Below are 22,906 nucleotides of genomic sequence, written 5' to 3'. Positions count from 1 at the left end.
TCTGTGTGTCCTAGCTGAATGTTAAAGACATTTTGATGGGTGTAATGTGTGAGGAAAATGTGAGAAATGGCCTCAAACGTATAAAGTCTAGCAGGTCAGGTCTGCGTTTGACTACTCATAACACAAATCTGTATTCCACTCTGCTGCCCAGTCGAGGGTTTAGTAATGTTGGCACATCCAGTTTCACACCAGAAAGGTTATGTTTCAAAGGTAAGTTTTGATTTCCACAATCTGTTTTTGCAGTCTTATTGCTGTTTGTATGTTTCCATATCAATTGAGGGATTGTCTTCACACACTAATAAGGATTACAGATGCCAGCAGTGCCAGTTGTCCACCACTGGACCCATGTGTGGTCTGGTTGCACCCTTTGTTGCCCACTTCTGCTGTGTGTGTGTGTGTGTGTTTTTGTTTTTTTTTTTGTTTTTTGTTCTGTATTCCTTGTCTGCAGTGTAAAACCTTTCACTCCAGCATAGGGATGCTGCAGTATTGATTTATTCAGAAATGTTCTAAGAAAGTGAGTGTGGGATAAAAAAAGCCCTGTAAGAATCATAGGAAAACATTCAAGACAGCCTGAGCTAAAAGTAAGAGAAGAAACCTCATTAAATCTTGGGAGGAAAAGTAGCGTTGATGAGCAGGAGAGAGGGCAGCATAAAAAAGTGATTGCTGAAACTTAAAAACAACTCAGTATGAGCCCACTAGCTTTTTTTAGAATAAAGACACTGAAAACAATAGATGACAAGTGGTTTGTCTTAATCCCCCAGTGTAAGCATGTCTCTGCTAAGCATGAAAGGAGTTTAAAAAAAAAAATCTATGCAACTCCAATCGGCAATATTTTATTAGTTGTAATTTTATAGGCCAATATATAACTATGACTCTGTTCATGATAACTTTCTTATACAACACTGTTGAATAATTCAGCAGAGACCCATTTCAACCCGTTTCACATCTACAGTACTTGTTTGAGATGAAACCTAAGACAGCTCAGAGTGATTCTGTTAATGACAGAGTGTGAAAAACACAGAGCAGATTCAAGCAACCTTCCTGTAATTTTGGTCGGTCTCCATCTTATTCGACAAAAACAAACATGTCTTAGGTAAGTGTGGAGTCAGTGTTTTTGTTGATTGTTCTGCCGTACAGTCCACGGGAGCGCCTGCTCCGACACATCAAGACAACACACCTGTCAGGTAGGCTTTCAGCATCACCTTCAAATGAATTTCTGCATGAGAGTGAGAGGGAGGTACTCATTGCTGACAAATGGACATGTCAAACTCTCAATCAAGATTTTTTTTTTTATTAGCAGCAAGGGCTGTATTATCTGAAGTTTGGCAAGAAAACCCAACATTCATAACTGTATTGTGTCCCTGATGCAAAGAGTTGATTCACTGACACAAATGTACAAAACTTTGATATCTGTTCGTTCACTGTCACTGATAATACAACATTTACTGCAGTGAAATAATTTCTCTCTTTTTTTGGCATTTGATCCTTTAAATGCAGAGGTAAGAATGTAATCCATTTTAGCCACATGGAAAATAAAATAAAAGTATTATGGGTTACTGACCAGTCACTAACACAACCAAAGACTGGACAGAATGCTCTGTGGCTGATGAATGCTATCTTAAATTAACAGCAGTATCCATAAAATGAAATGCATCTGAAGTGTTGTTGTCAATCCCATTTACACAACTTGAACTGCTGAAATAAAATCTTCATTGTGACAAATAAATAGTAGCTGAATAAACAAATGTCTTGGCTGTACACAATATATTACAAAAAGTGTATTCAGTATTTGTCATCATACAAAAAAAAAAAAAACACACGTACAAAAAAAAAAAGACCTTTCAACAATTTCCCGGAGTGAAAATTCCACTAGGAATCCTGAAAAGTCTCTTCAGTGAACATCAGCTGCCCAGTCACAGTATGGAAATGATAGAAAGTGTTGGAAATTGTCAGAAAGAAACGGGACACCAGTCAAAAGAATTTATAATGTGAAACCTTTTTTACAGTAGTGCACCTACAGGAGGATAATTAGTGCACTGTTGTTGGCCTCGCACTGAATTCTACACCTCAGCAGAGTCAAATCTCTGACTCATCATTTATGTATCCCAGACCATCCAGATTTGCAATGTTGGCCATTGGTGTGAAGTGGTGCTCCCCGTTCCCTTTGAAGTCAACAGCAGAGTGATTATTATTGGCACTGCAAGGTCTTCCAGACTCAGGCCCCAGGAGCTTTATCTCTGAAGTTCTGTTCTGGATGTGCATATATTCAGCTGACTGCCTTTTCCCCTCGCTTTCACTGGAGCGCTGCGGAAACTTGAAACATCCCCAGCATCCTTGGCTCCAGATCCAAAATATGACTGCCATCAGGGAGAGGCAAAGCAGCGAGAGCAGAGCCACAGCCACCTCCAAACCAGTCACCCTGCCAGTGTCGCTCTGATTCTCAGGGGACAACAGGTCCTCATCGGCCAGGTTTGGTGCCAGTCCTGGTGCAGCTGTATTCAGACTGTGAACAGTGTCTGAGGAATTTGTCACTTCATTACCAGGAGTAGTGCGGTCCCCCACTCCGGGGCCTGAGTACAGCTGTAACTGATAAACAGCCATTGTCCGGCTGTATGTTCTGCCATTGATCTGCTCTACTGAGTCGCAGGTGTACAGACCGGCGTCCGATTCAGAGGCGCTCAGGATGAGGAGGCCCCCGCTGTAGATGTAGTATTTGTTGTTGGAGTGAAGTGTTTGGTCAGAGAATCGCCACAGGACCTGCGCCAAGTTGGAGTGGATCTGGCACGGCAGCTGGATGTTGTTCTCTGGAACTAGGGTAAAGTCCACAGCTGCTACTGGGTCTAAAAAAAAAAAAAACCCACAAACACGAGGTTGGTCCCGCTGCATACCAATGAGTAAGGCTATTGGGATTCTGCTTCTTCCCAGTAATGCATGCAAACAATGCCCTGTATGGGACATACCTGGCTGAGGACACTGTGAGATGTCTCCTTCCTTCAGACTCTGTACTGCAGTATTTAAGGAGGATGACAAGCTGGACACTGACGAGCACTGCTCAGAGGCGAAGTCCCAGGCACAATAAGGATCCCTGGCCAAGATGCAGTCCACACAAGCGTCATAGCGGCTGCAGTTACTGACCGGCATCTGGACAGCACCCAACTCTGAACCTGCATAAAGTTGGCCCTGTGTTTCCAAACATGCATAGAGACGACCAACCAGTTTAATCTTTATTACCGCTGAGGCCTGTGTTGTCTGTTAGTGGCAATTAAGTGACAAAATTTAAATCAAGACATAAATTCAGACTGGAGCTTGTTGTAGAACATCTGCCAAGAAAAACACCAGTAAAGACTATAACCTAGGATGATAACGATGATGATGATGAGCTATCAAAGCGTACTGCCACAACACAACCTGTTGTGAGTTACCTTGCTGGACGAGAGGCGCAGGGTGCTAATAGGCACAGGGTTTTCATACAGCTGAATCTCCTCAATGATGAACATGTTTCCAGCATAGTTGACAGCCTTCTGAATGTAACCGTTTTCTAGCAGGAGAGATAAAAAAAAGGATAATCTTATTATTCTCTGAATGTGTCAATCTTTAAAGCTACTGATGAAACAAAAGTCAACCACTAAAGGGGCCTAAAAATGCAGTGGGTTTCTATATGACAACACAAGGTTTTACCAAAGCCAGAACAGTTTTGTGTTTTTCACATGTACTTTGTGTTTGTGCTTTTCCGACCGATTTGTAGTGAGAGCTTGATTGGAAACAAGCAGCGTCACAAATTTCTGTGTACCAGTTGTTTCATTAACAGCGCAGTGACAGTTGTATGGCTGCTAGGAACAAACCACAAAGCACAGATTTGCTGAGCATTTGAGGGCTGAACTGTTAAAAACATCATGTTGGGTTTTTTTTGTAAAGAAATATTTAAGGCAGTTTAAGATTGATCAACCATAAAGAAAACTAAGAAGACAATAATCAGTTCTGTTCCACTTCCCTCTTGATAGAAGTGCACTATATTGCTACAGCAATCCCATAGTTTACCGGTGCCGATGAACATGACGGCATATCTCTGTCCGTCCAGGGCCAACACGCTGTCCACTACAATCCGAGTCAGCAGAGCTCCCCTCTTGACCAGCAGCGGCCCTCCTGTCAGAGGCCGGACAGCCTCGTCCATAAGGGGGCGATCCCTGATGAACTGAAGGGTTTTGTCAGGGAGGTCCAGAGAGCGATTCATCCCCATGCCACGTGCCACATTGTTGATGCACTGAAATACAAAACTTCACTTTAGGAGCTTGTGGGTTTTTCAGATTTGCTTTTAATGCTTTAATATCCAGCATCACTTCTGGCTGCAAGCAACAAAGTCTTCAGACTCACCGATCCTGGTCTGGGAACTGGCACCTCTCCTGTGTACATCACCCACTTGATGTGAGATGTCTCCACAGCAACAGGTGTCTTAAACTTGCCCTCATTGAAAATGGCTCGAATTGCAGACACAGTGTATGCACATACTGCAGATGCCTGGGACAAGCTCCTGGAAAACACCAAACCATATCCAAGTGTTTTCCTTGTAAAGCTTTTTAAATCTTTAAGTAATCACTTCTGTATCAAATAAAAATATCATCTGCTCATTATGTTACATTACAGAGTGCATCATGAATCGGGTAAATGGGGGAAAAAAAATCAAATGTTTTTTTTTTTGTTTTTTTTTTACTTTTTTAACCTGCAACTGTGTGAATATGGACAGCTCCTTAATGCTTCCATACAGGCTGCTTTGCTTACTTCCTACTTTCCCACATGTCAACACCCACTCGAAGTTATAAAACGGCAGGATTTGATTGTCACTACTTACGACTGGGGTGCAAAGACAGCATAGAAGACGCTCTTCCTCCAGTCATCGTGCTTTAGCAGGAAGACATCCTGGACAATGGGGGGCAGGCTGGGTTCAGGGAGGGAACAATCCAGACGAGCTTTCAGGAACGACGTCCATTTCCTCTGCAGCGTCCGCTGGCCGCCCATATCCCCCTACAGGCACAGCCAGAGTTCTCTGTCATGTGCGCTTCTGCAGATATTACACTTAACCACAACAACTAGAGCAGCGTCAGACAGGAAGCCTGAGGCCAAACACAAATTTGCATGTAATCTTATTAAACTCTCTCTCTTACCAAAAACACATGATACTATATTTTCAGTTTTTTTACACTGTCTTTGAAAATGCCAAAGGTCCCGCAGAGGCCGAGTTTTTATTCTGGATTTAATTATACCTTGCAGACGCGGGCCACTCGAGATACTGCAACTTTGCTGTAGAAGTCGTACTCCATGGCATTCTCACTGAAGAACAGGTACACCTTATCATCATCACCATCAGGACTGTCAAAACTCTCACCCACAAAGTCCATGTAGACAAAGTTTGGCTCTGAAATCACAAAAAATGGCTCTTAGGCACAAAGAGCGCACGAAAATCTAAAACTTTGATGTCTCTCTGTTAAAGGATATCTACAAATATCACACCCGCAGCATGCGTAAGTAGTGTGGCTACTGTGCACTCAATTCCCTATAAACTACACAACATTATATATGTTAATACATTATTATATAAAACTTTCAATGGCCAGATTTTGCAAAGGAGAGACTCACCACTGAGCCAGGAGCTCTTAAACTCAGTGCGGAGAGCCAAGTCGGAGCTACGCAGAACCACAGGCTCAGAGCCCAAGAAGTTGATGGATGTAGCAGAATACAGGTCATTTCCTGTTGGACAGGAACAAGAGATGAGGGAAAATTCCTGGAGAGCCATTATTCATTTTAAGTTGGAACAATATCTCATTTATATGCCTACCAATGGAGTGATCGGACTCTTTTTTACAGTTAATTAATGTGTGCGTGGAGTGAACAAGTGGCACTAGCAAACATACTGGGCGATCGTTTTAATGCATTTGGTGCGCGGGTCTTGTGGCTATCGTGAAATGCGGACACAGTTATCATCCTCTGATCTTTTCTGTTGGTGCACTTTGAACGTTCAGCAGTATTTTGTGTTTTATTCCCTTTGGCAGCAAACCTGCTTCGGACACTCACCAACCATGAGGGAGGAATATCTCTGGAAGGGATCAAAAGGACACTTCCCCTTTCCCTCATCCTGCTTTCCCTCCAGCCTCAGCTGTCCATTATCAAACGTCTGTCAGAATCAAAGGCAGAGAGAGGAAAGAAAACTTGTTAAGAGAGGGAAAAGAAAGAAAAACTGCCATTTTATTAAGACATGGCATTGGAGTACACAATTGAAATTACAGGACTTAACCAGTGATTTGTATCTTTCAGCCCATTAATTACATCTTGTGTTACGTTACTATACACCATGTATACAAAAGATATATACAAGTTTTTAGATTGATATCCAACCTTCGACACAGCCATTGTTCTATTTTTTGTCCATAATGATAACTTGCTAGGCTAAAGACTTACAGAGATAAATTCTATTATTATTAACAGTAGTGTATTAAAAATAAATGTAATTTCTCTGTAAAAGTTAGATTTGTGCTGGGCTTCTTCTGCACATGGGAACCACTTAATTCTCCCCGGCGATGCATTCAGCATGTTCAGTTCCTTGTCACTGCACCGACGGGCTGATGCATGTTGTTGAACAATCCAAATTAATGAGAAAAGACCGGTGCTATGAAGGGACAGGCTTAAACATATTTGAAATCACACTAGAAAAAGGAACTGTGATGAATGAGGCCTACTGCTGAGAAAAATGGCTGACTGTATTAGAAGAGAGAGGATGAGAGTTTTTCAGATTAAGCATAAAGGTCTTTGTCCATTAAATGCAGCATTTAATCACTATTGCTGTTTGTGTGAATATATATGACTGTGCCTCAGACTTCAATTGTAGACCAACAACACATGAGTGAGCCGTCATGTTATGCTGGCTGATTTGTTCTGTTATTGTGATGAACATGGTAACTGAGTGTATTTTGAGTCAATTCTGCTGCTGGAAGTACACTGCAGCATCAAACACCCACTGCTATGTGTATAATTCCACAACTTACACAGGCAATAGACAAGTTTATTGCTTAAATATATCATTTTGAAGTAAATGTTGATTGGACAATGTAATGCCTATAGAATAATGACACCGTTTGCATTTAGACAAGTTCCCTATAAAGTTCACTTTCTGCCACTGAGCAGGACATCTCCCCTCCCGGGTAAATGAAGGCTGACTGCCGATCCAGTCAGGCTGGCAGCACCATTTCTTTCTGTTTTCATTCTGTCGCCAGAAGAGACTGAATGAATGACTTAACCCACACTTTTGTCCTGTGTTCTTGCTTGTTGCTACTCTAAGCAAAAGAGAAAGTGAACCGACTGTCTTTGCGATAGCAGAAACAACAGTGAAACAACTGAGACACACTAGGGAGGCTGTTTCCACCCTGAAATATTTCCCAAAAAATTGGTCCTATATGAGAAATGTGCTAAAAAATGCTAAAAACTACAGTGCCTAATTGTCTTATGAAATCACTGAGACTTAAGATAAATAAATAAATTGTACCGGTAGGCTTGGGGCTGACCAGCTCCTGGTCATGAGGTAGAATTGTATGAAATGATGGACTAAATGTTTGCACTTGACTTGACTGACACAAATTCCATCAGCTAATAAATAACCCTGCCTATAAAAACACTTCATAAAACCCTCTCAACTAATTCCATATTCTGCAGTACACTTACCATATAATCACAGGTGGGGCTAAAAGCATTTGTGCCACACACATACATTGTAGTGTCATTCACTCTGTGCAGGGTTCGAATGTAGTTACGGCATTCCACCTGCAACAAGATCCAGCAGAGAGAATACACCAAGGTCAGAGCTTTGTTTGTTCAGCCGCAAAAACACAAACACACCACATACACATGCTGACTGCACGAGCTGCCTGGAGTCAAACTGGTGACCAAAAAGTCAAGGCTGTGCACATGCAATTTCTTCTCAAGTCTTTATTTGGACATTAAGATCGAAGCTGTGAGCAAAGCACTTCAAAGAGAATTCTATGAAAAGACTCCCATATAAATGATTTACAAATCCAGGGAGATAAACCGCATAGAGGAGTAAACTGCAGTTAACATCGGTCTTTTAAGGCCGTATCCCTGTCCTCGGAGTAAGAGTTAATATACGCTGTTTGGAAAAACATTGCACAAACCTCAGCTTGTTTTCCTTTGTACGTGCACTCCCTCTGCTTTTCCTCGGTAACTCGCCAATACACCTGCATCAACAGATGGAAAGTGTCTTGTCAAAGCACGCAGGACTGGTGTCGCAAGACCACAGCACAGCAGCGGAGCTGTAGGCCGTTTACCCTCACACGAGGTTCGTTGTTTGTCTAACATCAAGACCAGTCAGTGCACTTTGGAGGGGAGAACCTGCTGGCTGGGACACTAGTACCTCTTCAGTTGTGACTGTTAACTGTGTAACTGCAATTATGAATCAACAGACCACTATCTAGAGCTCAGTAGGACCATTATTCATTCAAACTGCTCATGCAAACACACACTGGCCACACAGACAACAGTGCTGAACAGGCTGCTGATGTAGGAGCAGTTGACATGACTAAAACCAGTGAAATGTTCAAATTGAGGCTGTGCTCTTTATGATACAAACCAGTAGTTCCCAACCTGGAGGTTATAAAATGATTCAGAGATGAAAGTGCAACAGGTATTTACCTCTGTTACACAAAACTGGATTTTTTTAAACTTCCTTATTTCTTGTGAAACGCTGGATACATTCACATTACAAGTCCTTCAGTTCAGACAAATCTTCAGCCCGAACTGCTAATGACTCACATCCACAGCACCATAACTTGCAATGTGGGGGTCACAGATAAACAGGATTTCATTTTAAGGGGTTGTAAGCTAAAAGGTTTGGGAACCACTGAAATAATACATAATTACACACATCAGATCCAGCCTTGTATGGGAAGCGCCTTTAACATTCAATCAGTAAGGCTGACTGGTACTGACTGAGTGTTTATTAGTGGAAATTAGTATCTACAGATGCATTTTCTCCTGTCGAAAAAGGTGATGACAGGTGAAAATATAATTTCCCACTTCAGATATCTTTGCATTTCTGATACGTCCGAGATATCAACAAACCATGTAAGCAGTTTTACTAGTAAAAATTCTTTTTTTTTTTTTTTTTGATATCCAAAAATTCTCAAATATAACTGTTACTAGTAAAAGTACAATTTTCATCAGTTGTATTTCAGAACTCAAATGGGAAATGAAATGTAGAAATCTTTAATTAGAATTGCTGTTAGTCAAAATTACATTATGGATATGCCGGCTTTGAATTCTAACTTGTCAAAAAGCAATTGTTAATATTACGGCTACTGATCAAATGTTAAAAAGGCTTGCTGGGACCTTTAGTGGCTCACTGATGAAATGCCTTCAGCCACAAACAGAAAAATATCATAAATGATGAACAAATCTTTCATTTTTAATCGGCAATAATGAAAAGTTAATTATTAGTTATTACCATTTGCATGTTCGTATCAAACTGTTCTGCAGGCATGTGAGCGTTTATCAACTATTTTACCACAGCCTCAAATGCAGACCTGAGAGATTGACAGATTTTATTAATGAGACGTGTTCTTACCGCAGCCTTTTTGACAGAGATGTTGTTGATGTCCAGAGCATATATGGCCTCTCGGGCCCCCAGCAGAAGCAGACCCAGGTCGTCTCTCATCAGCATGGTGGAGTAGTTGAAGACCCCTTTTTCTGTGAACGACTTCAGCTCGCCTTAACAGAAGAACATCTGTATTACTACGCTGCATTTCATTATAATGTCTTTTCTACATTTTAGTTGCTTTGGAAAAAAAATGCTCCCATGACTATAATAAAATGTTTCATTCATTGAAATTGTATATGTTGGTCCCAGCAAGCACAAAAACCAAGCAGTTTTAGTTGCTATCATGCTACAAGTTCAAGTGATTACTGGTTCATCCCAGAAGTAAATCTCTCGCAGCCCAGTAACAATATGCAGTGACATACTATGTATGTACTAGTAGTAGTAGTAGTACTATGTATACCATATCCATAGCATGGGGCGACTGAGGATGTGTGACTTACTCTGGTAGGGCACAGTCTTTCGTGGGACACAGTAGTGAGGGTTGAGTGCACTGAAGGAAACGTGGAGCATCAATCCACAGACGAGGGTCAGGGCTGAGAGAAGAGACATGACTCAGAGTCCAGGTTTGTCTAAGTGTGGAAGAGCTGCGTGGTCCAGCTCAGCCACCGTAGCACCCGATCAGAGACAGAACATGGTCCAGGGTCTCAGTCCAGATGTCGCTGTTGCTAAACTGTGGTGATGTCACTGTCATGAACATGTGCTGCTCTGACATGGGCCATTTTATGTTTTCAAAGATCCTCTAAACGGAGTTCATTCAGCTTTTTGACCAGTGCCTTTGGAGTCGAGCGCAGCCTGCTTCTGTTCTGCTTTAAGCCGGCGTCCTGCGTGGTGAGTATCTATGTCGGCGTTAACCTCCAGAGCAGTGCTAATGAGCCACTGTTGTCCTCTAGGGAAGGAGGAGCAGAAGCCATGCTGCTCAGCTACTGGTGAGGAGTGCTGGAGGAGATCATCTTCACAGTGTCCACCTCTAGGAATGATATGCATTAAATTATTAAAAGAGACCCATGATGTGGGAGGACTTACATGCTTAGGATGGAGACGTATGTATTCATCAATGTTTTTTTGTATACTTCATAATGAACAGACTTATTATATAGGGCTGTGGGCTCTTCAATATTTGTAATGTGAATATATATTTGTATAATATCAAACAGGAAACCTATGTAGTAAACTGACATGAATAACAGATTCAGACCTTTCAGAAAACTAAAACAATAACAAAATCGTCCCTTGTCTCCTGGTGGAATCCAGCACTGGAATAATGCTGGATTGTACAAGTCATTTTACATTGGATACACTTCCCATAATGCACCTCAAAAGCATCTTTCATTAGACTCTCCCTGTCGGGTAAACGCCTTATTTGTAGAAATTTGTAGTCCCCAAATACAATCCAAGATAATCATGATGTCCTGGTTATTTTCTTAAAAAGTTCCCCTAAAAGCCACGGAAGACGCGAAACAACTGTTTTCACAAGCTAAGTGACACCACTTGAGAAAAGTGAAAAGGTCTTCACACCTAAAACCTGTTGAACTTATTCTGCTCGCTACCTACTGTTTAAAGTTGTAGTGAAAATAACAAAAGACAAAAACCGTGAGGACAGGAGAAGCCCCATATGTGAACATGTCTCGCTTGCTTGCTGATGTTTTTAACTATATTTGTCAAAAACACACATAGCATAGCAAAGGGACAAATGTAACCTAACTGCGACATCAGGGAAGTCTTGCACCACTTGCAGCCATACCTATAAAGAGTCATTGTAACTGTAAGCTTCACAGAGGAAACTGATTTCTGCAGAGTGCTCTGCTGCCCACCAACCCCCACTCTCTCTCTCTCTCTCTTCCTCCTTCACTCGATGCCTTCCTGTCCCTCTCCCAGATAAGAGCCTGCTTCCTCTGGGCTCAGCGGGGTTCACGCAGCAGAGGGGGATCAGTTCAGGTTTGGGCATGCATGCAGTCACAACAATTCACTACTTTAATGCTCCATACCCACCATGGGATTCATGCTGAATTGAGACTTACCACTTCTTTGGCGAGTTTCTTCCTGTTTTTGACTAACTGTGCAGCACGGCCTCATTCAAAATTCATCAAGGCACTTTTTCTCAGAATAACACACAAAGCATACTTAAGAGTCAGCCTTGCAAGGTAAAAACTATACTGTTATCTTTCTGGTGCACGCTGCTCAAAAGCAGCCGCACCACACCGCTGCTTTGCAACTGTTGTTTAGATTTTAGCTCACAGAGGAAAAAAAAATACAGCAGATTTAGTAGAGATGCATCCTTTGAAACACACACCAGAGAGTCGGCGCCTGTTGACAGAAACCAAAATGACAGCATCCAAATTTTCTCGAGAGGCAGCCGGGTGCTCGCTCCCCAGTGCCTCTGAGCAACCTCAGTTATGTATGTGCGTTTTGTAACAAACTGCCATGCTCCCACCTTGTTGTTACTTGACACAGCGGGACGAGCTGCTGCACGTATAGGACTGCTCATCTGTTGTCAGAGCGCCAATGTCTCACATGCTTTTTCCCCACAGGCTTTGCAAGGAGGGGGCAGGGACTGTGGGTTAAGCATCATGTCGGAACAGAATGACTGCAGGTTGTCTCTCACAGTGTTTGACAGATACTTCCAAATGGTGTAGACAGGCAGGTATGGCTATAAGAACAAAAGAGGACGTAGCAGTTGTCCCTCTTTTCTCTTCCTATGTTTATCCAGGGTCACACTCACACACTGACATGCACACGTGTGGATGGGGGGTATGAGGGGAAGGATGCACAGCTGGGGTTCTTACACAACTTAATAGTCACACAGAGCTGATTTATTATCTTAAATATAAGGGGGACCTTACTTGTAATCTGACAGTCTTAAAAATAATCTAAATCCTTTCATTGGACAAAAACATACCAAATCTGACATAACTGGGAATTTTAATAATCTTTCAAGTAACTTACTAAGTGTTTTTGGCGCCCTTCCTTTATCTGTGGTTAGTAACTAATAATTTTTTCAAAGCTGCATTACCTGATTTTTGCTTGTCAAACAAGCTGAAATCACAACACTAACATTTTCTCTATCATCTCACACTTAAATGTATTATGGGTAACACCTCACCTACTTATTCACACATACAATAGACACAGAGCAGCATTTCCTTGCACTCTGAGCTGTGTGTCTCACCACATGACAAAGGTAAGCCAAATATTTACTCTACTGTAAGTCTGTTCAGGTCTTCACCAACTCCTCAGGGGACGATGTGGCTCTTTAGCTGCTAAATGCTCCACTCACTTCACCAGCTTGTTGCTGGCTTTCAACAGTAGTACCAGCGTCAATACCAGTAGCCTTTAAGTGATCCCAACAGGGTGCTTCATTCAATACCCATCATATCAATGGAAGCATTCAGCTGCAAAAAATGTCACCGGCGCTTACATAAATCAAAATGATTTTTACAGAGACATTTTGAAAGTGTTCAAATTAATCTGCTCCATCAAACACACCAAGCTCTACTTCACCACAGCACAGACTGTATGAGCTGTAGCCACATGCGGTTGTGGCCCAATCGTACGTCATACTAAACTGAAGAAAGATCGCAGTGATTGGCTGCAAGCAAAACCATACAAACAGGCATTTTTTTTTCCAGAGCTGGAAACAAAAATAATGCAGGTATTGTTTGACTTTGGTACTGAGTACTGATACCCAACCCTAGAGGCTTACAGTAGGTGTATCGGTGCTTCATTTGGTGAAAAAAAATGTACTCACTGTGGCTACCAACCATAAAACCAAAACAATTAGACTGCAGTGTTCCGATTGTGTGTGAGCTTGTCCCTTCCAGCATGACTTACAGTTATCTGATGTATTGCTCAGAATATTGATTAGTGGAGCTTTAAGATTTCCATATGAAGAATAATCCATAAGTAACATTTGTCAGATTATGATCAAACATTTAATCCTCTGACTTCTGCTGCTTGGCTTTTTGTTCTCTTTAATTAATCAGGAAGGACTCTCCCATGGACTGTTTGACCTCCTACCTGCCAAAGTCTATTTATGATGGCACACTAGCATTAATAGCTGTGGACCTGATGGATGACTTATTAGCAACTTAATAACAACACAACATGTAAATATGTGCTATTGTAAAGGGGTAGATGGTTCCTTCCACTCTATGTTAAAATCTCAACTCTGTTCTGTCTTTCAGGTTAAATCACTGATCCTTTGACACATATAGTGACCAAAATACTTCTACTACTCCTACTTATCATTATTATTAATATTATTATTAATCACCATAACATTAGGTGTACTCTCTGGACCAGCTGCCCACCTGACACACAGCCGTGTCACACACACGCGTTATGAAATAAGTGAAATATTTATGAATGGTACTGTTGATGAAAAACAACACAATATCTGCATACAGCAAACACTGTGAAACACTGTTCTCTTGGTTTCTCCTGAAAGCCAACCTCACCTCTGAAGCAACAGCAACCACAAAGTCTGCACCACGGAACATGAACATCTACAAAACCAGAGTGAACAAAAGAGTGTGACTAAAATAGTGTCTTTACATCTCTATATGCCCAGATGTAAATGTAAAAATGTGTTTCCCACCTGCACCATTTGTACCGAGCAAATATCCTGAGCACTGTAGCTGCTGGTGGGTTTTTACTCATCGAGATGCAGAGTGTGAACAACTGCGGGTTCAAAGGCTGCACATGAACTCGTACAAGAGGCTGAAGAAGCCCTGCAGCAAGTATCTCCAGACACTCCAACCACTCGAAACACGAGGATATTTATAGCATGTTCAGGAGCCTCCACGATATCTGCAATACCCTACGACAGATGCTCACTATGACTGTGTGCAGCAAAACCCCAAACAGCAGCGTGTGAAACGTGCTCAGACAAGCACGCTGTTGCGATCACGATGAGTCATAACAAATCCAAATCCAAAAAGCCGTGTGAACAGTCAAACAGCTGGAGTGAGCCGTGACTGTTTAGAGTGCACCTTCCTTTGCATTAGGCCATGCTTTATGGGTGAGGCCTCCCTCGGCTGCAACTGATTTACCTGAATGGTTGACTAACTGGTCTACAGGTTTGATAGTGGTTGAGTAACTGGCTGAGTGGCTTGTTGCCACCGATGACTGTTTTCCTGCCTGTCTACTAGTCAAATATAAAGTGGGCAGGCCTGGCTGTGATACAGAGCTCCATCACAGGGGCCTGAACAGGAAACTGCTTGTGGGAGGGTGCTCACCTTTGACACTCCTTGTGTCACAGATTCTGTTGTGAAACATTCACTGGAAAACTCAACCCAGTTCAGCACCGGGTTATATTTTTGCAAGCTTAGAGGGCCAAAATAAACCGTTCTGTTCATCATAATGACAGTAGCTTGCCACCTTTTGTTTTGATGTGCAGCAGAGCTGTAATTAGCTGAAAACAATACTTAAAAAACATGCTGTGTGTACAATTTTCAAGCCAGATGCCCTGTGTATCTTTAAGCTAATGGTTAACCAACAGTCAGGGCATTTAACGCAAATAAAGATGACAGGTGAACTGCAATATAAAATTGCAGTGAACTGTCTGCTAAGACCATCGCCACTGCTCTGACAAATTACTTGTCAATGATGAGACAAGTCTGGCTGAGTGTAAATGCACGCTTGAATGCACACACTGAGAAACACATACACGTACAAACACACACACACACACGCAGGCAAGTCTCAGCAGGAGACACGGCACAAAAGGAAAATATGAACATATCTCTGCGTATGTTGTGTGACAAGTTCACTGACAGATGGAAACACCCAAGAAAACAAAATGTGGCGAGCTCTACAGTTTGGTTTTACAATCAAAACTAAACAATAGATTTCATGCAGGTGTCTGCTATTTTATTCACCTTCATAGAGTCAGTAACAGGGCTGCAACAGTCGTTTCAAAATGCATTCATTTCTCAGATATTTTTTAATTAACTAATCGCTTGGTCTTTAAAATGTCAGAAAATAGTGTCCAAGGTAATGTTTTGTCTTCATTTGAACATAATCATTTAACAATGGAAACCCTTTAATCTTCACATTTAAGAGGCTGCGAAATGCGCATGTTTGCCATTTTTGCTTGAACCTTAATCCATTATCAAAAAGTGGCCAATGATTATTATTATTATTATTATTATTTTGTCTAATGAATTAGCCTAACTGATAAATAACCACACCTGTAGCCAACAGGAATTGTATTCGAGTGTGTTGGCTGAAGAATGACAAGTCCATCACGGAAGTACAAGATGTGTAGCTACCAAAAATGTTCCAAATTGAACAAAGAAATGTCAAGAACTAACAGTTTATTAGATTGTCCCCTCCACAGCAGAGGATCAGCTGCTTCAACAGGTCCGGTCAGATTTTAAAAAACAAAACAATCTCATTCAGATTAGGATCTCTTTTCCGAGAGAGTCCTGAGAACAACAACATAAAAAAACAAAACATACTGGGACTCACCCAGCAAACACATTATTCAACAAGAGCATCACTAACACTGTCAGCCTGTGCGGTGTTTGTCTCGCTCCCCTGAGCCACAGCTATTGTGTTGCCTGAATACTGAGGGGAAACAAAGAGCTTTCATTAAGGGTTTTGGGAGCATCTGATGACTGGTCGTTACTAATAATGTGTGTGTGTGTGTGTGTGTGTGTGTGTGTGTGTGTGTGTGTGTGTGTGTGTGTGTGTGGAGGGGGGCATTACCAGGTTTTACACACTGACGCACAGAAAGTTACAGATAAAAGGAAACGTGCAGAGTTCCCAGCTCTGACCACAGGCTACCAGGTATTATTTGTGGTGTGGCTCCTCGGCACACTGTGACCCCGCCGAGTTGCAGTATGACAGCTAAAATTGGGCAATCCCCTAAGAAAGTGCGCTGACAACGCTTAACCCCTGCTCGCTCGGCCAAACACACGAATCACGTGCTAAAACTCTCACCATCTATTAAACTGCACAACCACCACACTATTCAGTTAGACTGGAGACAAAGTGCAAAGGTTATTTATAGACTCTGTGTGTGAAAGACTGATGTAGTTGTATGGATTGTTTTTTTTTTTTTTTTTTAAATGGAGAGAGGCCATTTAAATTTCACAAGCTGTTGTTTTCTTTGTTTACTGGGAAAACTGTGGGAGCACGCTGAAGGTGTGAAAAGGGTTGGTTTGTCATTCGTTTCCATTAAAAAAAAACGCGTAATGAAGCTTAATAACCACACACACACACACACACACACGCACGCAGGATTCAAACTTCAACCACATATCCGCTGCTTTGACACTTGTCCTGAAGCCGCACCAGCGACCAAAGTTGGAGCGTTTCCTTCACCGTCGCTGCCTGTCTGTCTGTCTGTTTGTCTCCCTGTGGTTAAGTCTTTGCAGCCTAAACGCATATCCTACTACTGCTTAGTCGAGCTTTCACATGCTATTATTAGATTAGGATATCCTATAATCTTAGATAAGACAGACAAGTTGCAGTGCACCTCTAAACCCCACAGGTTGCCCGATCCGATTCCCCCACCTAACCAGTCCGAGCTCCGTGGAAAAATAATAAACCCCGCGGGACGAAGTTGCGCACAAACAAGCCAATAAGTCACAACGGTGACTCCCGCCCGGGCTAGACTCACCAGGACTTGTGAGGATCTGCATTAAGGACCGCTGAGACCGCTGTCGTAGTACTGGTCTTGAATCCGGCTCGACGCTCTCTGCTCCACCTGTAACGTTCACTCAACATCTAATTCCTGGGAGCGATAATCTGTCAGCCCGGTAGGCGGTGGGTTGCCTGGTCATGTGACTTTTGATTGTACCTTTCCTCCTACTTCTTCTTCTTCTTCTTCTTCAAAAAAAGCACTCGCTCACTTTGAGACCAATCTGCTGCATAACAGCAAAAAAAAATGTTCAACAGTTTTTGGACCGCTTTTCTCTTATTTGTTTTATTTTGCTGCGTGTTGATCCCATGTTGAATAGCAGTTTAAATTGTGACATTATGACAGGACGCTGAAACCTATCAATATCCGGCTATTTACCGTAGGTCTAAAGCAAAATCAGTGACTGGATATTTAATATAACTCTATAACAATAAGCGCGCTGTTAATTAAAAAAAAACTTATATATCTTTTCATTACAAAATTCATACTATGGTTTTAATGTTATTAGCTTATTTTCAAAACAAACCCCTACTGCTGGCAATATACTCAAATATTATCAGGTGTTGAAATACGAAAAAGAAAAGAAAAAAAAAAATCCAACATTAAATAAACATTTTGGATCAACATTGTCCATCGTCTGCCATCTAGTGGCTCATAGAAGAAGTGCACTGAGGAGAAACAAAATAAGAAAGAAAGTTCAGGCTTGAGGTAAAAGCCAAAAAACATGGGTAAAAATATAATGAAAAATAATTATAAAAAATGTACTTCCACTGGAGTACGTAGTCCAGTATCACAGGTTCTGACTAAGTATGAACACGGGCTGAGTCAGTCACTTCTTCACTATTTGTATCTCCTTTTGCCATCGTCGTAGTGCCTGCCTGGACTCGGGTTCTGGAGGTTTTGAGAGGAAGAAGCCGCCTTCAGGTTGTCAGTCCCCGGCCTTGGTGAGGGCTGCTTCTTGGCCACAGAATGAGCGTTTATATAGATAGGATCCTCTGCTGCGTTCAAAAGTAAAAACAGGATGATGAAAACCTTCTATTAAGTTAATTCATTATTAAGCCAATATGTTACACCACATAGACAAACTGCATGACATGCATGAGTCTAAAATGTGATTTGTTTTGATGCTGTTGATGATTTAGATTTTTTATTTTTTTTAAAACATTTGACAATTTCTGTCCTGGTCAAATGTCCATTATTATTAAATTAAAATGTTCTGTCAGCATTAAGAATTAGTTTTAAAAGAAAGAATACATGCATGATAAAACAAAATGCTGTGTGACTCTTAAACCAGCTGACATTGTATCCAGTGTCAGTTGTTGAAAATGTAAATAGAATTGAAATTGCCTTAATATTTTTTTGCAATAACATCTTATGCACGGGAAATGACAGAATTTTGCTTACTTCTCAAGAAAAACACAATTATCTTATTTATATCCATGCCTCGCCTCCCAAGTAAGTATATAAATAGATAACAGCCGAATGAAGAATTCAATTTAGCACAAATTATCTCTTTGTTTATAAAAGCATTGAACAGAAATTCCATCAAGTTCGGCCTAATGGTTTCACATATGATTAAACTATTAATCAAAAGATAATATTTTTTCACAATATAAATGATTCTCAGATACTATTAATGAACCCAGTGAATGTTGTCAGTGATTACGATGAAGCTTACTTTCTAATCAAAATACACATTTTTGAAGAGAACAATAATTAAAACATTTAATTTATCAGATATTATTGTGGTTTATGATTGTGTTGGATGATGAGCCATATTTTAATTTATTAAAATGTGAAACAAATATAGTTTCTGACCCTAATGGGAGCCCCTAACATATTCTCTATATGTTCTCACAAACATAACAAACAACAACAAATGCTTTAATTTTGCTGCTGTAACACAATTAGGGCCACGGTCGATGACTACTTTCTTTATCAATCAATCAGCCCTTCAGTTGACTCACTGATTCATTATGGTTTTTCTCATCTGGTTTGCTTCAACTCTTACAAGAGATTTTTTTTTTTTTCCAAATTCAATTAGTTTGTTGAAGTAGAAGTTGTCATTCATTTAAGCAAATTGCACATGTTTTGGCAGATGTGCAAAAGAGAAACCATAAACTATCAACAATTTGTATGATAACCATCTAAAATGCCAAAAGAATACAAAAAAAAAAATGTTTTCTGAGTCCAAGCTGGCGTCTTCTATTGTTTTTTTGTCTAATCAAAAGTCCATTACCCAAATTAATTTAGCTTATAATCATATAAAACAACTGACTGAAAATTTCAGCTGTGAAAACTATGAAGTATGTGCTATTTTGCACAAAATTTTGATAATGGTGACTTTAATGTGAGGATGAGCAATAAGCAATGAAGGACTGATGACCGTTTGGGAAATTCTGCCTGCATGGGCTTCAGTAAACGTAGAAACATCCTCCTGTTTTCTAAAAATCTATCGATGAAGGTGTTTTCTAGGTCCTATTTTACACTGCCTCATCGCAGACTGATTCTCAAGTAAAATTGTCTTTATGTTCGGCAGAGCAGTGAAAGTGGTGGATATTGCAGCGTGGTTGGAGTTTTAAGCTTCTTTCAGGGTACAAATATCTGATCTTTTTCTCAGCACTGGTCAGTCAGCGATGATCAAATCTCACTGTGTACCTTTTTGCTCTGCCTGAAAAATGAGGTACTCGTCTTTCAGGACTGTGCTCTGTTCTAGAAACTAAATCTTTCTACATTTTTACTCAAGCTGCACAGATGGCAGACATCTTCATCTGTCCTACTTTGACACTCTCAGACTGTGTTGTCAAACCACACAAACCACTTGCTTGCTCAGTTTGCATCCACCGGCCACGAGTTGGGCAGACAGAGCTATCTGCTATCAGATGAGAAGTGTTTCCTCTCTCTCCTCTGATCTTTCACTCACTCACTCACTCACACACACACACACAGACATCAGTCTGGTCCTCATTTCCTCTGTTAAATGCAAATCATTAGGCTGCAGAAAGGGATCAGCATGTTTGAACTTGTAAAGTTTTCTGTGAAAAGATTTAGTTTCTTGCCCTTGTCTTCTCAGAAGTGGCAGCTTCCTTTGCCTACAGTGCTTATCTACAATCTATAGATGTGCATTTAGATTCTTATCTGAACCTTCAATATAAAAAGGAGGACTGGTACCTCTGCTTGTGTGAGATCTTCTCAGGAAGGCGCAGATGACAAACAGGATGATTAAGATGAAGCCAGCCACTCCTACTGCGATCCACAGCCACCAGTCCATAACCTGGGGGTCATTGTTGGAAGTTGTTGCTGCAAGAGAAAATGTTCGTCTTGAAATGTGATCACATTATGCCAGTTTATCAGAGTGTATATAAACAGGCCAGTGGATGCACACAATATTCCACGTGTAGTGGAACAGCTTCACTTACTTCCAAGGTGCTCGAAGAAGAGAAAAGAGTGTAAAGGGGTCAAAACTCCAGCAACACTTATGGTACGACTTCACTGTTGGACCAGTTTGCGGCTTTGGCTTGTGGCCAACATAAAGTTGTTCTATGTATTACGTGTGTTGCTGGAGTTTTGATCTCTTGATGTTAAAGTCTCCTCAGCCTACACAGTGGCCAGTGAATAAAAATACATTTCTTGATGCATTGCAACGCAGTGCCTGTGTGTGTGTATGTGTGTGTGTGTGTTTGAAGGTTCACGTCTCACAGAACAATGAAAACTTTGACATAGTTTGCACCTCTTACCACCAAGGTTCCATAAACTTCTGTAAGTGGAAAAAACAACACCAACACTTGTCTGTTCAGAGTAACATTAGCGAGGAAATGACCATTCACTGCCACTGTGCTGGTTTCTAAAAATACATGGTGCATCACTGGTCAAAAGAGCTAAATACACATACACACATATATACACACACACCTTGTTTACTCGTAACTATGGGTAGTGACGGGTGCGTTGTATGTTCCCTTCGCTTCGCTGTCATAAAGAAAACAAAATAATACTTTAAAAAGCATTCATTTAGTCAAAGATGAGAGTATATGTGGATCCCTTTATGACATAATGTTTCATCATATCAGGCTTTATAGAAACACTACTTGTTGCACTTCTATTTAATATTTATAAGCAACTCATAAGTAAGTTATTAGCAGATATAAGGGTTTATGAACATATTTGTTCACACCTTTAACATCTCCTGTGCACATCCATAAGTGGAAGCTGATACATAAACAGATAATAAATAACAATATAGTAAAACACAGTTGGAATAACACAGATAGGCATGTAAATGAGCACAGGCACATTTATATTGTGTTATAAACCATTCCTTAAGTGTTTATTTGCTGCTTATAGATGTTTAATAGAGATACTTAAAGTGCAGTGTTACCAGCTTTATTAGTTATAAGTAATACTTACTAATAACCACTTTTGTTCCATTGCTGATGATAGTTTTCAACATGGGAATGTCTGCTGTAATTTTGCAAAAGTACCATCCACTGCTGTTGTCTGCAGCACTCGGCACATGCCACAAATTTTCTCCAGGGTGCTGCCCATCACCCATCATCACGGTGGATTTCTTTGCAGATATGTTAAACTCCTTTTCAGTTAAGCGGCGGGACTCATTGGATGAAGTTCCAGAGGCGTTAAAATACAAGGCAATCCGAAATTTCTCATATTCAGTCGTAGTGATTTTGCAGCTAAAATTCAGGGGGGAACCAAAAGGAACTTCTACGCTTCTCGGTTCATTCTCGTTGCCCAGAGTCACAACATGTTGACCTGATATCACCATGGCTGCTACTGCAAATAGAGATAGATGGACAGATAGATAGATAGATAGATAGATAGATAGATAGATAGATAGATAGATAGATAGATAGATAAATAGATAGATAGATAGATAGATAGATAGATAGATAGATAGATGGACAGATGGACAGATAGATAGATAGATAGATAGATAGATAGATAGATAGATAGATAGATAGATAGATATTGATTCATATTTAGATTCATTCTGTTCATTCATTATTCTATTAAACAGTTTCATATTATATCTGTAAGTTTTTTGGGGTTTTTTTTGTAGTGTTTGATCAGTTTAGTATTAAATCACATCTTACCTGTGAGGAAGACCAGAGTCGAGCATGTCAGCCACATTTCCATTATATCGTGTGAGAGGTGGTCTTCTGCTTAGACTATTCCTGTCTGTGGTGCCTGAGTTTCTGCACATATGACAATGCTAGACACAAAGACGTGTGTGGGTGGGAGGAGGAGTTTGTTGTGTTACTGTGCTGCGCTGTGACAATAAGTTCACTGCATTGTAGAGTTGCATAAACAACAACCGAAGGTGGAAAATTGTGTTAGCTTTCAAAGAGAGACTCCTGGCCAAATGCTACTGCACTCTGCGTTGTTTCACTTGTTTCATTTCATTTTCATGAAAAGACATCAAAGCTTCATGCTGCTGCTAACTCATTACTAAAAATGTACATTCAGCTGAAGGCAACCTTACCACAGACTGATGGCAGACAGTGAATTCCTCAGTGAGATAAAGTTGCATGTGTTGACTTCACACAAACGTGGCGCACAAGAGTGGTACAAGGGGTAGATGAAACCTCTGT

General features: G+C 40.8%; 2 protein-coding genes across 5 annotated transcripts; both read right to left on the bottom strand.

Moving 5' to 3' along the window:
• Positions 1-817: 817 nt before the first annotated feature.
• On the bottom strand, positions 818-17,437 carry si:ch211-129c21.1 (uncharacterized protein LOC563087 homolog). 2 transcript variants are annotated; one of them, XM_046390950.1, is made up of 14 exons: positions 17,280-17,437; positions 10,096-10,188; positions 9,623-9,765; positions 8,175-8,237; positions 7,708-7,806; positions 6,067-6,166; positions 5,632-5,742; positions 5,259-5,410; positions 4,847-5,019; positions 4,372-4,528; positions 4,039-4,261; positions 3,423-3,538; positions 2,961-3,180; positions 818-2,840 (listed from the first exon to the last, which is right to left on the bottom strand). In XM_046390950.1, the coding sequence occupies exons 1-14, from the start codon at positions 17,299-17,301 to the stop codon at positions 2,077-2,079; spliced, it is 2,436 nt and encodes an 811-aa protein (XP_046246906.1). In that variant the 5' UTR covers positions 17,302-17,437; the 3' UTR covers positions 818-2,076. The 2 variants fall into 2 exon arrangements, with proteins under 2 accessions (XP_046246906.1, XP_046246907.1); XM_046390951.1 differs by having other exon boundaries at positions 10,096-10,622; positions 17,280-17,416.
• A 120-nt stretch (positions 17,438-17,557) lies between these two features.
• On the bottom strand, positions 17,558-22,517 carry LOC124060244. Of its 3 annotated transcripts, none has more exons than XM_046390952.1 (5): positions 22,409-22,517; positions 21,708-22,088; positions 21,213-21,269; positions 20,472-20,600; positions 17,558-18,298 (listed from the first exon to the last, which is right to left on the bottom strand). In XM_046390952.1, exons 1-5 carry the CDS (start codon positions 22,449-22,451, stop codon positions 18,141-18,143), a joined length of 768 nt encoding a protein of 255 aa, XP_046246908.1. In that variant the 5' UTR covers positions 22,452-22,517; the 3' UTR covers positions 17,558-18,140. The 3 variants fall into 3 exon arrangements, with proteins under 3 accessions (XP_046246908.1, XP_046246909.1, XP_046246910.1); XM_046390953.1 differs by having other exon boundaries at positions 21,708-22,085; positions 22,409-22,510; XM_046390954.1 differs by lacking the exon at positions 21,213-21,269.
• Positions 22,518-22,906: the final 389 nt, after the last annotated feature.

Source organism: Scatophagus argus, chromosome 6, assembly GCF_020382885.2.
Source record: "Scatophagus argus isolate fScaArg1 chromosome 6, fScaArg1.pri, whole genome shotgun sequence".
NCBI classification, from domain to species: Eukaryota; Metazoa; Chordata; class Actinopteri; family Scatophagidae; genus Scatophagus; species Scatophagus argus.
The sequence above is the reverse complement of the archived record's forward strand: the minus strand, read 5'-3'. Positions and strand labels throughout refer to the sequence as shown.

Coding starts and splice junctions, on each gene's coding strand:
- si:ch211-129c21.1 (XM_046390950.1), bottom strand. CDS start 17,301: ATGCAGATCCTCACAAGTCCTG. Junction 5,743..6,066: donor ATATTCCTCCCTCATGGTTG/GTGAGTGTCCGA, acceptor CCTGTCCAACAG/GAAATGACCTGTATTCTGCT. Junction 4,262..4,371: donor CAGTTCCCAGACCAGGATCG/GTGAGTCTGAAG, acceptor TTTGTATTTCAG/TGCATCAACAATGTGGCACG.
- LOC124060244 (XM_046390952.1), bottom strand. CDS start 22,451: ATGGAAATGTGGCTGACATGCTCGACTCTGGTCTTCCTCACAG. Junction 22,089..22,408: donor GACTCTGGTCTTCCTCACAG/GTAAGATGTGAT, acceptor CTCTATTTGCAG/TAGCAGCCATGGTGATATCA. Junction 18,299..20,471: donor AAGATCTCACACAAGCAGAG/GTACCAGTCCTC, acceptor TTTTGAACGCAG/CAGAGGATCCTATCTATATA.